Source organism: Lepeophtheirus salmonis, chromosome 10 (assembly GCF_016086655.4).
Source record: "Lepeophtheirus salmonis chromosome 10, UVic_Lsal_1.4, whole genome shotgun sequence".
NCBI classification, from domain to species: domain Eukaryota; kingdom Metazoa; phylum Arthropoda; class Copepoda; order Siphonostomatoida; family Caligidae; genus Lepeophtheirus; species Lepeophtheirus salmonis.
The window spans coordinates 19,350,102-19,368,202 of record NC_052140.2 but is presented as its reverse complement, the minus strand read 5'-3'; the positions used below and the strand labels follow the sequence as shown (position 1 = coordinate 19,368,202).

Here is an 18,101-nt window from a genome sequence, read left to right as displayed (position 1 = left end):
CAATATATTTGATGTAGAGTCAGGCTCTAATACCAATTTGTGGTTGTTTTTTATGGGTTTTTAGCTGCCAAACGGAAGAGTGAATATTCTTTTTGTAAGCTGTTGTCATTATTATTGAATTCCTTAGGAGTGACTTCCTTTCCTACTACATTCAATTACATTCAAAACCGGGTTGAATATTGATCTGTTTTCATAAAGGCAGAGAGTAATCCTTAGGATTTATTGCGTAGTTTTATTTGTTAGTCCTTGAAGGACTCAAATTGAGTATCCACATTGAAGCCATTCTTGTACCCTTTTTTATTTCCTTCTCCCCCTCTTCCCTTGCCACAGTTGCTTTCAGCTAATCTAGCTGGAATAATGTAAGTGCCCTTCATCGTCTAGAGCTGTCAATCTGTTTGTTGTCATCTGTGTAGGCTGGTATTGCTTGTAAAGGATGACATATGGAATCTAAAACATGGCTAAATATAGTATTTAAAGAATTCACAAATTTGTGAAAAGTTGTTCTTTTCTTGAATCACGTTTTTGTAGTTCAGTCATTCTACTGCAAGTTTTGAGTCCCCACTTTGTATAAAAAAAATTCTCAAGCTCTGCTTCATAACAATTTCCCGGAAAAAGAGAAACTGTCCCATGTTGAAACTGTCTCCCCTATATACACATATGTTTTGTGTCTTTAGTCTATATGTATATTATGATAATGAACTTTGTCTGTTTGTCAACACCAAATCCACTCCATGCTGCAATGATGGATACTCCCACTATGATCAAAATAAATCATTTCTACATAATAATATGTAATAGTGCTTTAATGCAAGGAGAGTTATTTTTTATGCATACCTATGTACTTGAGCTCAATTATGTGTAAGAGATAAAAAAGTTGGAACAGCAACAACAATGATGTACCTTTATAGTTTACATAGGTAAATAGGGGCAATTAGAAAAGTAATTATACATTTACCTATGTATACCTTGAGAGAGGGGGGAGGGAGGAAGATTAAAATATAAAGTCGTCTCCACCCAACCCACTTACTCATTCTTTAAAGCATCGTTGACCCCTTTTAACCTCTCTACCCTCTCCATACAAATGACAAACTCAAATTGAATAATAATCCTCTCTCCTTCAAGTACAAATTAATGGAATTTGAACAACATTAATAAATAATGTGTGTAAAGAGTACTCATTATTGACTCATGAGGTGGAGAGAGGCTGTGAGTCGCGTCGAATGAATGAATGATAACAAATAGATATTATTTGAAGAAAGGGTCGTCCCATAAATCCATGAACAAATATGTATTTAATAGTGTGGTAGTATGCTCTGGCTATCCCATATAGTTTGTGGAACTAATGATTCATGTTCGGCATGAGACGGTTACGTCTGTACAGCAAAAATAGATCAATTCTCTTGAACTATTTCTACAAATCACTGATGTACGGTGGGTTTGACTGCTCCACTCAGCATTCTCAAGAGTGGTGAAAGAGAAAGATGCTACGTACTTGAGCAGCTGACAAGGGTTAAAATATGTTTTAACACACAGGTAGTCCTACTGGTTTATTCTCCATAGATAATGGAAAACAGCCTTTTTTATATAAAAATGAGCTATTTGTAACTTCATTGATTTTACGTTGGGTTTGACTGATCCATTCAGCATCATTTTTATAGATGTTTAGACCCAATATTCTGAGGAATTAATTTGTGGGGTCCATGAAGAAAGAACACATTAGAGGAAACAAGCTATGCGTAAAACATCTTGAGCCGTTCTCTCATATGTGGGGTTATAAATCGTAATATTTTTCCTTATTTAAAAGAAAGAAACTGAAAATGAATGTGTTGCCCCTGACAATTTGAATAATGTTTTTGAAGAAAAACAGCTTAGCTATCATGACATTTTATTAGATCAAGCAAGCAGAAGGAAGAAGAAAGAAGAAGGAAATAAACACAGGGGCCCCACTCCTTGTATAGAAATGACTTATAGGGGTAAATTGCTCGGATGTTGAGGCTCAATTAAACTCCAAGTCAAACAAGGATTTACACTTATAATTCACCAACACATCCGTATTGTCACTATTCGTCTTTGACGACCAATGATTACTTTATAAGTATTGTTCTCTCTTCAAGGATCAAAAAAGAATAACTACAGCTTTGTAAAATAAAATACAAAGGGGCACTCCCTTCTGCATTATCATATTTTTGGCATCTCTACATATTCGCATCATTTTTTAACACCCCAGATATCGTTTTTTATGATACTTCAAATGACGTCACTTTATCATTTTTCCTTCATGCAACTTTTTCTTTACTTTGAAGAATTCACTCTGAAAATCCACTTAAAAACGTAGCTTCATGGAGGTTACCTTGTTAGTTATAGAATTATATTAATGTACACTCGACGCCCCTAGTGAACATAAAAGGATTTGTCTAGCCTACTATTCATAGACAACTATTGATCACGTGATCTTTGTTTCGCCAATTGACTTAGAGGAAAGGTAGTACCTACTTATAGCTCATCTAATAAAACGTCATGATAACTAAGCTGATCTCCTCCAACAAATGATTCAAATTGTCTATATTACCATGTTAATTTTCGGTTATCTTTTTTTAACATGTCGTAAATGCTTCCAGTTAGCATCACGAGGCAGCATGGAACGAAAGGTCGTTCCATAATTTAATTATTTTTTTCCTTTAATTAGTTGCAATGATTCAGTATAAGTTAACATTATAGTATAAGAGTTACTTCATCTGACCAATGAATTGTCTTTGAAGTCCATATAATTAGCAAATTTCCTTCTCTAGGAATGACCGGGGCGCTAACCTATGCATATTGAGTTCATGGGAATAATTTATCCCGAGCGCATTGTTGCACATTGAGCTACATAGTTCCATTAAAATCAATTAACAATAAGACCAAATCGAATTAAATTTCGATATCAGATGGAGTCTCAATACTAGTTAGTATACATGAAGATTCTATTACAATAATTAAAAACACATTTCTTTGAGGATGCGGTTTTTTTAGTAAAGTGGACTCAAGTACGTATTTATCGTCATTTATGACTAAATTTCATCCCCGTAGTTCTTACAATAATGAGCTGTTACAAAGCACTTATTATCATTACTCTTGAAATGGAATTTATGGTGTATGTGTGTGTGTGTGTTTGTTTGTTTGTTTATGCGTAGCAATCCACATAGGTTCAAGAGAGAACCAGTTGGAATGAACGGGGAAGGAAGAGAGTGTCTTATTTACTTACTTACTATGGACATATTATACTCTTTTGTCTAAGTGCTTGGTTTTAATCTCAAATTTATACAATTTATGCATATTTCAAGCCTTGGCACAATAATTATTATATGTGAGTTAGATATTTAAATATATATATATATGTTGAGTACAAGCTGTAAATTGTACAAGTTGAATCCAACTTAATGAAATGAATAATTTTAAATGAAGGATTTACATTACCTGGAATGAGAATAATGCAATTATTCTCCATACATTAATTATATCATTTTTGACTTTTTTAATATAAATTACACAAATATTATGTGGCACATTATAAGGCTCAAATACACACTTTTATATTAGTTATAAGTAAATTTTAACCATATACTTTTAATAGCTCAAGCTGAAATTATGTATAGTTGGTAATGAGACGCGTGAGCGTTGTTTCCTTACATTCATTTGTAAAGAAAGCAACAGAGAGTGGTGCCGTCTTGCGGAAAAATAACAACATTCAATTAATGATAATATTTTATAAATAAAAAAATATGTGTAGGTTACTAAAAAAAATGTATAATTCCTACAATATCATATTTTTTTCATGGATGTTGAAGATAACGATGGATTTTACGTCCGACTTTGACGTTTTCTTGAGATATGGGACGAAATAGGAGCAGTCATTTAAGTTTTGTGATTATGATAACCCTATGAATAATTGGATGAATAATTCCTGACTCAGCCTGTTGTAAAGGACTTTTTTTCGTACTTTGTATTGCTAAATACAAACTCATCCAGTCAGATCACGCATAAAATATGTTTGTAGCAAAGAAAAATAAACAGCTGACAAGGAAATATGTATTTACTGTCTGTGATTTTTATGTTAGTGGGAGGAATACTCATAGCTCTCAAGTCCCATAAAAAGTATGACTCTCAGAAGATTTTATTTATTTTTCCCCATTTTTTTTTTTTTTTAATTTAAAAACTAAATAAATAATAAAAAAAGAAAATTGGTAAATTATGATATTGTCTGATTTCCCACTGAGTGAGCCCAGGGATGGACATATAAGGCAACATCCCCTCCCTGTGTAATTGAAAATCAATAAATTCAAGGTGTATTTAATTTAAAAATCAATAGTAATTGAAATTTCCATAAAATAATTATTATTATAAAAAATTACTCTTTCATATATAGATAGATATATTGCGTTTTCACTGACGTCAGACATGGCGCCATGAACCATTTGCGACGCTCTGTTTGGAAATTTGAGTTCATATTTCTATTGGATAAAATAAACAAATTTCCTTCTCAAAAAATTAGGTTAAACTCAATCATATATTTAATATTGGGAGATTACTATTGAATACTATTTCGTGCCAAAAACAAAACCAGTAATATTTGAATTAAATAATATGAATACTGAAAATCCCTATGATATTAATAAGTTTTTTTAGTATTAATGTGATTTCGTATCGAAAAGGGATGAAAAAAGCTGGATATTTAGAGAAAATTATTCTTTAGACTGTAATTATTAATTTATTGTCTACCATATGAAAATCAGTTTGTATAACAATGTTATAACATATTTTAAATGCATATTAGGGTCTTATATATTATAAAAATAGGCATTAGAGTAGTGATTCCCTAGGGAACTCCAGGGTGCATCGTCTAGGACTACACAAAGATTATCAAGATCATAAAATAAAATAAAAAGTCATCATTGAATGTTGTTTATTCTAAAAAGAAGTCATGAAAACATGTGCCAAAAAATCCTTGGCTCAATCATTCGGGTAAAATGTATGGCTCCTCCTCTGCATAAGGATGAGAATCACTGCTTTAAAGGACATACTTCATTTACATTATCAGTCCCATTTTGACATCTAATGCAGTAATGCACCATTTTTCTTAGTCGAAATAAAAACGGATTTGATTCCATTAAAACTTCCAAAGATGGCCGACACCAACAATTCTTACGTTCCACATGAATATCCACTGTTATATGACACGGTATTATTTGACTAATACAAAAATACACATTGTATTTTGGGTTCTATGATACCTTAAATGTTAAATTTTTTAGTAAAAAGCAAAAATTCCTTAATTTGAGAGGTTTTTTTTGGGTTTTCCCCATAAGTTAGCAAAGTAAACAATTGCCCCAATACTACAATAAAATTAACAGCGAGACATATTATCATAAAAAATGAATTAAATGGGTATTTTTGTCGTCTTTTAAATGTTCTTTTTATATACTATATTATTTATTCAATATCAATAGGTCATTTAGGTTATTTTTTTTCTTATCATTCCGTATATATCAATAATAATGGTGTTATTAAATAAATAAAAAATATTTTTATTTGACTAAAAGTCGGCGGAATTGAATGGGGATTCTAATCTGACGATATATAAGGACAACTTATTAACATTTTTGTAGTTGTACAAATAATTATTATATTTTGAAAATATTATCATAGATATCAAAGGAATTCCGGGAGGTAAGATTATGTCTTTGTCGTTTTTGTATTTTTCTTTTTCTAAGGAGGAAAGGATTTTTCTTCGAGGAAATGGGAAAATGACAATAAATCGTTTCTTACAAAAAAAAAAACACAAAGAAAATACCATTTGGTTATTACACATCATGAATAAATGTTTGTTTCACAAAAAAAAATATTATATCCTCATTACGCCCATGTCAAAGGAATGTAGTTTTCATGAATAATACAACTGTTTTTGTTGATGAAGTCATGAAAATTTAGATTGTGATGCTAAATTCGGCGCTAGGTACTTTAACCATGAACTATTTCGCTTGAAGGACATTTTTCCTAAATATAAAAAGAGATTTATAAGTTGTTATTTTATATTTTTTGTTGAAATTAATGTAATGTGTATTACTATAAAATGTATTAAATAGTTGTTTTCTGTTGGGATAATGAATGAACTATGCCAAAAAATTTCTCTGTATATACTAACAAAATCTCACATGTAATGAATTCGAAAAACAGACAAAATAGGTTAAAAAAATTATGATAAGCAAGAAAGTTAATGATTCGAATAGAAGAAGTACTAATCACTACTCCGATCATTTTGACATGATTGGTTATTCATAGCAGCAAAGTCTCTCGGATTGATTAACAAGCATTAAAAGAGGCAAGAGTATATTCCCATTATTATACCATCAGAAAAACAAATATTTAATGCATTTTATAGTAATAAATATTGCATATTTTGAGTTAAAAATTCAAAGAAAACATCAATTTCAACCAAAAATAAACAATAACGACGTATAAATCTAACTCATATATAAAAAGGCGAAATATCCTTGAGGCAAAATTGCTATGAGGTAAAATAGTTTATGACAAAAGTACAGAGCACCGTTGTTAAATTCAAGTCCAAATGGTCGAGTTTTTGTGTTCTTTGTCGAGTTGACTTGTTCGTGTAATGACAAATATCAATTTTCGAGATGAGCTGTATTTGAGATTAAATTTTACTTATATATTCAAAATAGTTAATAACTAAAATAGTTTAAGGGTCTTTGGAATCAATAAGAGAACCCAAAAAATGAATTGAATCTACCCATGACTAGTGTTTTATTTAGGACTGAAAACTGATGTCCTTTCCACTTCAGTTTCGATCCGGTCCAGTTCAGTCCTGCATATCAGTCATAGAAACTGATAAAGTTCCCTCCTCGATGACGTCACGGAACTTTATTTCTTCCTTGTCTAATATTTCTAATCGGTTCTAGTAATGACAATCCTAAAGATTAGTCCCAAAGACCGATAGGACTGGCCTGAGACTCAGCTGAATTGGACTGAATAAATAAGTACTGAAAAAACACTACCCATTACTCAGTTTAAGACAGGTCGCTCAAAGTCTGGAGCGTTCCATTATGGGGGCCAGAAATAACAAGGACTTACACTTTTAATTCCTCAGCGTTACTCTTCGTCATTTACGAGAACTCACACTCGTGGTTACAGATTCATACTTAGATATTATCTCCTCCGGAATGATGTCAGCTTTAGAAAATAAAAAAATATGTTAATGTTGCCAATAACTACAAAACTAAAATGCTTAGTATTTACACTATACACAAAAGATGTAACATAACATTTATAATAATTGCTATCAACTGATGCATTATTATATGAATAAAACCTTTATTGAGTTGTTTTTTACAACTTTAATCATTTATGTCTTGAAGAGAGTAGATAATTCCTAAGGAGCTAGTAACGATCATTTTGTATTTAGTAGGTACTTATATATTAAAGGAGATTTCAGATACAGTTAAGTATGGCGATTTAAGGGATTGTCCATATCATCTACATTCATGTTTAAGAAATTTATTCAACACGTTCATCATATAAAACCCTACTCACATACCTAATACATATGCAATAATGAATATTTAAGTGAGGAACTACTTAGGTTTCTCCCTCGTTTTCCACTTACAGCAAAAAGAGTTACATAATATTAAATTGGGAGCATTTATTTATTATTTTATCCTCGTTAATTATATTAAAAGATTTCACTACGCATCCAAACGACAACTGAAGTAAAAACAATCAAGTTTAGTCTGTATCCCAAGTCTGTGAGTATAAAAATGTTGGAGCAACAACAAAAAAAGGCCTAGAAGACTCCAAAGATCGTTGGCATCCTCATACAGACTCCCAACTACATCAAGAACTTCAGGGGCAACAATATGGCTGACTTCTGGCCTCCCTCAAAGTGTCCCTCCTCCAGCCCTGACCTCAATCCTATGTACTTTGCAGTTTGGGATGTCTTAAAGAATAATGTCTGGCGTACCTCTCATCCAAATTTGTATTCGCTCCGAGCTGTCACCATAACAGCGTGGTGCGCCATAGGCACAGCTTTCATCGTCAGTAGCTGCCAATCTGTTCACCGGCGTGTGTAGCCAGTTATTGCTTGTGAAGGAGGAAATATTGTATAAAAAAACTTAGTGAATATATACTATTAAATATATATTACAAATTGGTTTTTAGCTGTTTTTTCTTGAATTCATATCAATCACGATTTTTATAATTTATTCACGCTACTCCCAAGTTTTGGGCCTCCCCTCTGTAGATTTTAGTGATTCGAAAGTAGACTTTTAACCTGTATAATACGTTGTGTATTTCATACTTATAATACACCCAGCTCCTCCAAAATAAATATATTTCAGTGACGTCATCAAGTAATAAACTTAGTAGTTATTAGAACTGAACCAGGCCGGATTGATACTGAACTGAATGGGTTTGCAGTCTTCAGTCCGACATAAGGACCGATATATCACTAATTTTAATTTTAAGAAATACTTAAATTTCTTAATATTTATTATTTACACACGTGATCCTCTTATTTACCGGGATCCTGCACAATGACAGAGTCCAAATAAATGAGAAAATCTAGTATATACTAACAACTTTGTATAGTGTTGAAGATACACACGCATGATTCCAGATAAACTCAAAATGCGAGTTGAGAACGTGGAAACCGAAAATATCAAAGACTCTAATTATACGCTTGTACGTATTAATCTGGAATAATAATCCTTTTAAGATCACATATTTATTACATTAACATTTAAATATGGAGCTCACAAAATTGCAAGAAACGATTGCTGAGATAGTATTATGAATCTATGACTTTTGGACTCCATAAAACTCCCACGATCCTCGAACTCTTGACCTAGAATACATTATTTTTATAACAATATAATACAATATCTAAAGATATCACTTTCAAGTTATTTTGTAATTATAAATTTGCAGTCTTTATATGGATATCCAATTCGCAAATGTTGAAGATCATGTAATCCAATACTCTTTCAACTACAGATTTGTAAGGTCAGTTATTGTAAGTTATATATGGAGCACTTTTTTGACAAATTAAAATATAATTGGATTTTATGGAGTGAAATATGCTATAGAAAAATCTGCAATCTTTTTTAGTATATTCTAACATGCCTACATGTAGGAATTTGTACGTTTATAGCTAGTAATGATTTATAACCAAAAAATATGTTAATAAAGATAGAAGGTTGCGTGAGCGGTAGATTTCCCGCAAATATACTACAATTATTGTAATTCATCAATTGATCTGTTCCATCTAAGAATCCGTTGATAATGTTCCCAACTGCAGATTGGCGACAATAAAAAAAAAACACTCTTTATTTCATAAATTGGACCCCTGACACGCCGGATTGTGTAACATAACCTTGGGACTTAGGGAAAGGTTCGAAATTACTTTCGACATTATAAAGAACACTATATAGAATTGTTTATTTACCAGGTCAACAGATATACTCGGGGCCGTAAGGCAAATTAAAAACCACTGCCACCGCTTTAGGAAATATAATGAACCTAGATGAGTCATTGCATTATATTATAATTGCAGGCAATTTTCCGATGACAATGTTCGGTAGGGCAATGTTTCTGAGAGTAATTTTCGTAGAACCATACGATTGCAATAAATAACACACTCTTCTTAAATGATTTTTGAGCATTTAATGACACCTATATCCTCAGAGGCAACTCTTTTTATGAATAAGAACTTCTAATTTGTCACCCAAAGTTGAAAAATTTGTGAACTGTTAATGTTGACCTTCATTATGTCCACTCTTTCACTCGATTTTTTTTTAATTACACCAGAAATTGAAGAACAGTATTCGAGTCCCATTCCTCATAATCTGAGTACATAAAGTCAGAGTACTCAATGTACTAGGCCTCACTCGATTCTAAGGTAGGATCGAATACAACAGCTCTCCCAAATAGACATATGTAGTAGCAGTGCTAGAGGGGGCATTTGCCTCTGGACCCGCGTACTTTATATACTTTTTTAAACTTAGAAACACAAGTGGAAGTAGTCAGTATTACTCGGAGTTATTAGGCGTCGGTGAACAGAAAAATCTTGATTTGATATAGGTAGAAGAAATCTCCCACCAAATCAGGAGTGTTATTCTCCATTTATCATATGCACACTCACGCGTAGTTACTCAATACTGTGAGATTCTCTCCTCAAAAAAGAAAGAGTTGTGATAACAGCTGGAGATAAAGAAAACTCAAAAATAACATGGTAATCCCGACAATTTGATGAATGTCATGGAGGAAACCAGCTTATCTATTATGACTTCTCATTAAATGAGCTGTAAGCAGTTATTATATGAAGGCTTAATAGACATAAACCCCACTCCGTATCGAGCAAAGATATAGACAAGAATTACAGAGATATGAGTCTTCAATTATATCCTGAGTCCAACAAGGACTTACACTTGGAACTCAACAAAAAATCCTCAGTATTACTCTTCATCTTTGATGCAGTAGTGCTTGCTTTATTCTTACATGTTTTCTCTTTCGAAAATTAATGATAGCAGCTCTGTCAAAATAACAAAACACCCACTCGTTCAATGTCATATTTTTTACAACAAAATTCATCATCCTTGCTCATTAAGTTCAACATCTCAAATCCAATTATCTATTATAACAAAAAAAAAATCAAACAAATGCACAAACATATTTTCCTAAATGAAGTTGATAAATGATGCTATTAAGAGCCGACGACACGCCTCCTCAGCCACATCCAAATGTGTTGCTGGCTGCTAACACCAAACACCCTCTAGTAATTACTTTGTGCAATTCAGTGTGTACACCACCATTTATTTTCTTCTTGGTACTTGTAGCATCATCCATTAGCGTCAAAGCTATTTGATTTTAGATGGTCTTTATTTACTTTCTTTTGAAAAGATGGATATTATTTGGCATTGCAGTAGTTGTTTTTTTACTTTTTTTGCAATCGTGAGATTATATATCTTCTCCCCCTCTCCATCTTTTCCTTAATTAAAATAAATTAATCTTGTCTGCCATATGAAGAAAACGTTGACTGTTGACGTGTATTAATTATAGTCAGTCAAGAAGGATCGTCTATGTATATTAGGGTGTTCCGTTATCTAAATAATATTTATCTCCACTTGCACAGATAAAAAAACTGCCTTTGGAAAAGTATAATGCATTTCAGGTCATTTACGGTGTTGAAAAGGCCATTTTAATTCCGGAAAGTTTGGTACTTTTGTGTCAAAATTAACAACTTTTAAACATCTTGTACCAATGTCCCATATTATTGGCGTAGTAAACAAATATCTACTATTTCTCCAATGTGAGTCTTGCGTTGTATAAGTGGTATCCGTTTACACTAGATGGTGTTAGAAAGATAATCGTTTGTAATCAAAAAGCTTATTTGGTAGTTTTGTGATTTTCTGACTGTGTATTGTTTGAGTGGGCGTCAAAAATGGACACTTGTAAAAATAAAAGTATTCATATTTGACAGTTTTTCTTTTATAAAGGCAAAAACGCAAGCAGGCTAAAAAAGTGAATAGTGTTTATTCTCCTAATACTGTAATAGTCAATCACGTGGTATTTTGGTTTCGGGGAGTTCGTTGCGATAATTTTTATCTAAAAGATGCACCGCGCTCTGGAAGGGCAATTGTTGAAAATGTGGATAAAATAATTGAAATCGTCGAGTCGGACCGTTATGTAAGCACTGTTTTGATTACCAAAGAAATGAACATTCATGGAGAAAAATAAATATTTGGGAAAAAATACTCTAAGAATAATGGATTTATTTTTTTACATTTTTTAATATTCGGTTTATCAGCGAAAAATATTATTCACTTTGTTATAAATCCTTTAATAAATAAAAGAAATATTGAAAAAGAATGACTTATGTTTTTGTTTTGGTTTACTCTTCCCACCAAATTAACCGATTTCTGACAAGATTTAGCCCAATTTGGCAGCATCAAGGCGATTATTTTATACTTTGTGGTTAGATTTAATAAGAATGCCGTCTCAATAGTGGTCAAGGCAGCTTGGTGGAAGTTCAAAAGGTTTGAGCAAAGGCCATTTGTGACTCAAAAGCGTCAACAGTTCTCTATGGATCATTTTAGGAGTTGCCTAATTACTTAAAAACATGTAATTAAGAGACTCCTACTGTAGTTTTAATGATTTTTCAACCTAAAATGGAAATATATCGAGTTTAGAACAAGATACAGAATCAAAAAAAAACTTTTTTTTAATCATAAAATATACTTTTATAAAAGTTATATAAATCCTAATTTTAATTTGGGGATGTTTTTAAGGGTAAAAAATAACTTTGAACGATAATACTATCGCCCCAGATATTTTAGAATTCAAATGACTGAGAGAAAAACTGAGATCAATTTTGGATTCAGCGCTTATAGATAAATTTGATTATTGTCTTCAATTTATTTGTAAAAATCCCGGCCCTAATTGTTCCCCTGGGTAGCTGTAATTCAATAATCGCAATAAATTGTAGTTTATTGAACCAAAAATTGAATTATATCCAAGACATTTTAAGAATTGGGGTCGTTTCTTGTTCGCTAGTTTTAAAATAGGTGGCTGTATTTGAAAGTTTGGGAACCACTGGTCAAATGTACCTATATATTATTTCAACGTTATTTAAACAATAATATGTTGTACATTAATGAACCAGGACCTTTGATATAATGAGAATGAAAATTAATCCTTCTTACAAGATTTGCGGCATTTCTATGTCTTCCAGATACATGAACAAACACTAATCGTCAACACACCACGAGTACATATTTAGACTCCACTGTCATCAACTACCCACAAAAATGAATGATAATACCCTTTGACAGAATAATAATTATATATACACAAAGGATAGGTCTAATCACTCCTTATGAAGCTTCCTATTTCCTGAAAGGTTGTAATCCAAAGAGGGTACTATACATATTCATACACCTGTCCCCACGGAGAGTAAGGTGGTTGATTTCTCTACTTTTTTCTAATTTCGATTAACGCTTATTTGGAAAAGTTGTGGAAAAGTTGTCAAGTGGTAAAAAAATAAACTATGCAAAATGTCCTTTACCTACGATATTATCTTTAGGTATCACATCTAGTTCAAAGCGTAGAAGGAGGCAAAAGTTCTTTATTTCGTTAAGAAATATTAAAATACAGCATTAATCATTATTTTGCATTAATTAATGATGATAGACATTATTCTATCCTATAAAAAATAATAGGATAAATTGTTTATACAACAGCTACCCTATGGGGCAAAACGAGAGAACAATATAGAAACAAATATTTTGATGTTTCATTTGTGATAATATATATGAATGTAGAATGTACGCTATATGCAGATCATCAAATTTTACTCACTTTTTTCTCTTTTTTTTTGTTGCATAAGACAAATTTAGAAATAAACTTTTGCAAAACTTTCTATTGGTAAGAAAAATGTCTATCAAAACTATTTTTATGGAAAATAAGTAAAAACGTATTTTCGCACTCTATTTTCACAAACTAAATAATTTTCATACCATGACACAACTTTTCCGCACTAGCCGTAATCGAAATACTATCTCTCTAATGGACATTCCTTTACAATCCTGATATTATTTCATGGGGGTTACCCCTATTTCATCTTGCTTAGAGGTCCAGAATTTTCGATTACTGGATTGACTGTGAGACGAAAGACTTAAAAGGAAAACATTTGTACGTTTTAAGACAAAGACAAAAAACATTCCTTCAACTTAATCTTCTTATGTTATTGTCTATGTCTTAAATTTCATTTTTTTTTTGTAAAGTAAAATGAAATCCGTTATAAGCTGAATGTTTACAGCGTTCAATTACAAAGATATCCAAATAAAGAAAATTGTCTCTGTCTATTCATTAGGGACACTTGAACAAAAAAAAAGTCCCTTTATCAAATTTAACTACAAGGTTGTTGCGCGGTTATAATATTTCTAATCTTGGAATCATTAGAATCTTTGTCTATTTCTAAGACTGTATTTAACCGTTTTTATTTCAATTGTATTTTACTTTAATTTAATAAAGTTCAATTATTAAATCAGATTCATTGTACTTAACTCATTGTAACTAATTACAGGATAGTAGAAAATATATGTACAAATATTGGTTTAGTATTTATGATTGTATTAGACATACTAAATGACATATCCTTATTAAAGGGGATAATGAGAGAGGCAGTGGTTGGTCAGCTTGACAGAACTACCATCTGTTTCCGCATTTTTTTCACAACACAAAGGGTGTCATAAGTTCATCAGCACTTTGGAATTAATTGTGGGTACAATTCCTCTTCAAACATTTATCACACTTTAGAAGATCTGTTTTAGTTCCTTTTATTTGAGCAAGCGGAAAGGTTTTGATCCCTTGTTTTACGAAATCTGATTTCTGTTTCTTCACCTCATTGAATGTAGTTTCATCATGGGCCATCATTGTGAATTTGGAAGGTTCTGTGCTATTGTAAGAACGTTCTCTCGAAGAACTTAAAAAAAGACATTACTTAATTTGATTCTAATAAGTGGCTGCTAGGTGGATTTAAGGTTGGAGTAAATAGCTTCTTGAATTATATACGTTAGCTCTTTAAGAGAATTACAATTGTCATCCTGAAAATCACTTCCTTCACATTTAGGGCATTAGTTAACAATTGAGGAAATCAAATTTGTTGTTGCAATAGGCGTCTTTGGGGGAAATCATTTGGATAGGTCATTGGACATTTTCATTGATATTTCAATCAATACAGTCATATTTTAAAGACTGACCTTATTTATTTCCTTCATCTGATTGAGGCTAATCTAATGAAACTTTATAACAGATGACCTGCTCTTCTCCCAAACATTCTCCAAATTGTCAGGGTTACCATATAAATTTTCCGGGATTGGTATCTACCCGTCGTTCCTAGGAGTTCATATTTTTTCATTTGAGTAATATCCTAGCCACACGGCTTCTGATCCTCTCTTCAACTTCATGTTCTGTTCAAGGGGCCTACCATCCTTGTCCCTCACTCGGTTGATCTCATATCGTTTAATAGAAGGATCCTTCATTGTAGATATCCCCTTTACATCAAGGTATGTGACCATATGAATCATTGTTTCTATGTTCAAGAATACTTGAATTGCTCCAGATCTTCTACAGAATCATTGTATACTTCTAAATGAACAAAGGAAATCTATGTATAAAAAGACAGAATAATTGTCTGAAAGACCCAGTGAGGAACAGAAAGAGAAAATTATCATATTCTATTTATAGCTCCTTCATTGAGATTCTTAAGACAATTCCTTCTTGAGTCCACTCTGCTTTTAGTTTCCTACTCTAAAAAAAATATTTCATTGATAAGTAACACTAAGGATTTGTTAAGGAATATTAAGTGTAAGTTTTTGTGGGACTCTGAGTAGAATTAAAGATGGACGTCATAGTCATTCCTCCCTATGCCCTGGGTAGATACGAAGTGGGATTTGTATTTATTGACTTCCTTTCCTTGACTGCTCTCATCCCAACTATGCTTTAAATTGTCATGTGTTTTTTCCCCATATGATTTACATCATCTAATAAAGAATTAATTATTATTAATGATTTTTGTTTTGTTTTCAGCCCATGTCTATTTGTTAAGTAATTAACTCTTTTAAAACATATTTTTTATGAGCTGTATTTCATAATTTAAAAGAGGTAGAAAAACTTGTTAAAAATTGTATTTATTTTTTTCATTGTTAGTATTATATTTCTTCGCATGTATCTAACCTTCTTCATAACCTTCGTTAGAAGAAGTAAAGAGAAAAGAAATATCCACTCAATAAATTGAGTATATTTTGTAGTCTTGTTAATAATAAAAAAAATAATAGCAGTCTCGCATCACTGTGATAATAAAAATATTATTATTTTCATGACTTAATAATAATATAGAAATAAACCAACCATATTACGAAGCAGCTGCAATTTCACGTAAATACGTAAATATTATTATTTATTTTTACTATCAAGAGGCGAGAAAAAAAGAGGCTATGTACATGACCAGCTGACCAGAGTTAAAAATATGTTTTCACACAAAGGTAGTCCCGCTGGTTTATTTTCTATAGATAATGGTTGACAGCCCTTTTTGGATACAAATGAGCTATTTGTAGGTTCATTGATTTGCGGTGGGTTTGACTGATTCATTCAGCATCCTCTTTACAGATATTTGTACCCTATTAATGTAAAATATTCTGTGGAATTGATTTGTGGGGGCCATTGAGAAGGAACAAATTAGAGGAAACAAGGTGTACGCAAGAAAACTGAGCCATTGACCCTCATTTGTGGGGTTATACAGGGTGGGCAAGCTATATATACCATCACTTTGGTGTTCTCTCTTGGGCAAACGCCGGCAATTAGGAAGCTATTTTTTTTTTTTTTGTTTGTTAGATAGCTTGTTCAAACCTGCACCAGTTGGAACAAAATGGAATCAATTGACGAATTCGTTGTCCCAAATATTTGGAAAAGGTATGGAACCTTCCTTGGAAACTGCGCTGTGAGCGACAGCATAAGAATTACTCGAACTCTGGGACTCAATGTTACGTTCGTTAGGAGGCAGTTTGATGCATCTAAAGGGGATTTTGAGGTAACAGTAATGCTGGCTGATGTCAAATGGCTGGAAAACTTCATCTCGCCGGACTCTGACTTCCAAATTCGCTGGATCTTAATCCGATAGATTTTTTGTGGGGGTACGATCGAACGACATACAAAACCGAAACCCCTACAACACCACACAAGAACTTAATAGTCGGATCAAGAAGAAATTCCAGGATTTTCCAAGGGACCAATTGGTGAAGACCTGCTCTCGAGTTTCATGTATAAAGACTGTAACTGAGGCTGTGGGTGATTTTATTGAATAAAATTTACCAGACTCAGGTCATTCATGAATCATGACCACAAATACTCATGGAGACATTTTAAACTTAGATTTTCTCTTTTCTAGAATGAAATTGTAATTAACAGCTACTAAAACACTCTGATTGACTTCCATTGTGTAATAAAAAGTTAATCAATTAACTTACTTCCCTTAGTTTACCAAAAAATTATAAAGTGTTTTCATATGACGTCAGTATATAGATGTATGCCGTTTTGGGGTTCTAAAAATTCAAGTTTTATAACAAGTAAACCATTTTTCTAATTAATATGTAGGAAAATATATAATTATTTAATGTCAAAATGAGACCAAGAAATCAAAGTACTTAAACCTTATAGTCCATAAATTTGTGTCTCTCAATTGCCTTGTTTCATGACATATTTGACCCTAAAACCTGTTAAAAATATGATGTTACACCATCAAATAACCTTATATCCTTATTATAGGTAATAAATTAACGATTAATTGGAAAAAAAAAAGATATTTTTAAAGATTTTTAGTACATAATACTTTGATGTTATAATATTTATCATTGGTATAAAGTAGTATTCAATGCCTTAAGTTAAGTTTCTTTTGTTTATAAGACCCAATTGATGGAGTTCAATCAGGATATAGAAGAAATTTGTGTATTTTACATGGTAAAAATATCAAATTTAAATAATGTTTTTTCTTATTTAAGTGACATTAATTAAATCTGAGGACATTTTTCTCAATTTTTTGTGCAAGAAACTTCATCATTGAGAATAGATTTATCTGTTTTCTCTTATATCTTATGAGGGAAATTGATCGATTTCATCCCTTCTCGGCGCTTCAACAAATTAGCGTTGAGTTTTGGGGTTTCACTGTACTTAATAAGCTATAATTATAAAGCAACATTTGACTTATTACGTAATATCATTAATTTACATATTTACTTTCCTTTACAGATTCATTTCCAATATGTCGAACAATCTGGACAATTGGATCCTATCAGCTTGCCTTAACGGCCTTAATCAGCAAATCGTTCAACTACTTCAACAGGAGGACTCTAAGAAACAAATACTTGAATTTAAAGACTCGGTAAGTTTTACATATATGACCTGTCAACATAAAAGCAAGCCTGAATGAATTTTCTGAAAATTGAAATTGGAAAACATTAGTATTAGTTCCAGCCAACTGTAGAACTTTTCACAGCAGT

General features: G+C 32.0%; 1 protein-coding gene across 1 annotated transcript in view; it reads left to right on the top strand.

Moving 5' to 3' along the window:
- The window catches only part of LOC121125444 (uncharacterized), a 134,004-nt gene that overhangs the window by 29,669 nt on the left and 86,234 nt on the right, over positions 1-18,101 (top strand). Inside the window, exon 2 of the mRNA XM_040720642.2 lies at positions 17,851-17,983. Coding sequence (XP_040576576.1) covers positions 17,864-17,983 — 120 coding nt within the window. The 5' untranslated portion in view covers positions 17,851-17,863. The remainder of the gene's footprint in view (positions 1-17,850; positions 17,984-18,101) is intronic.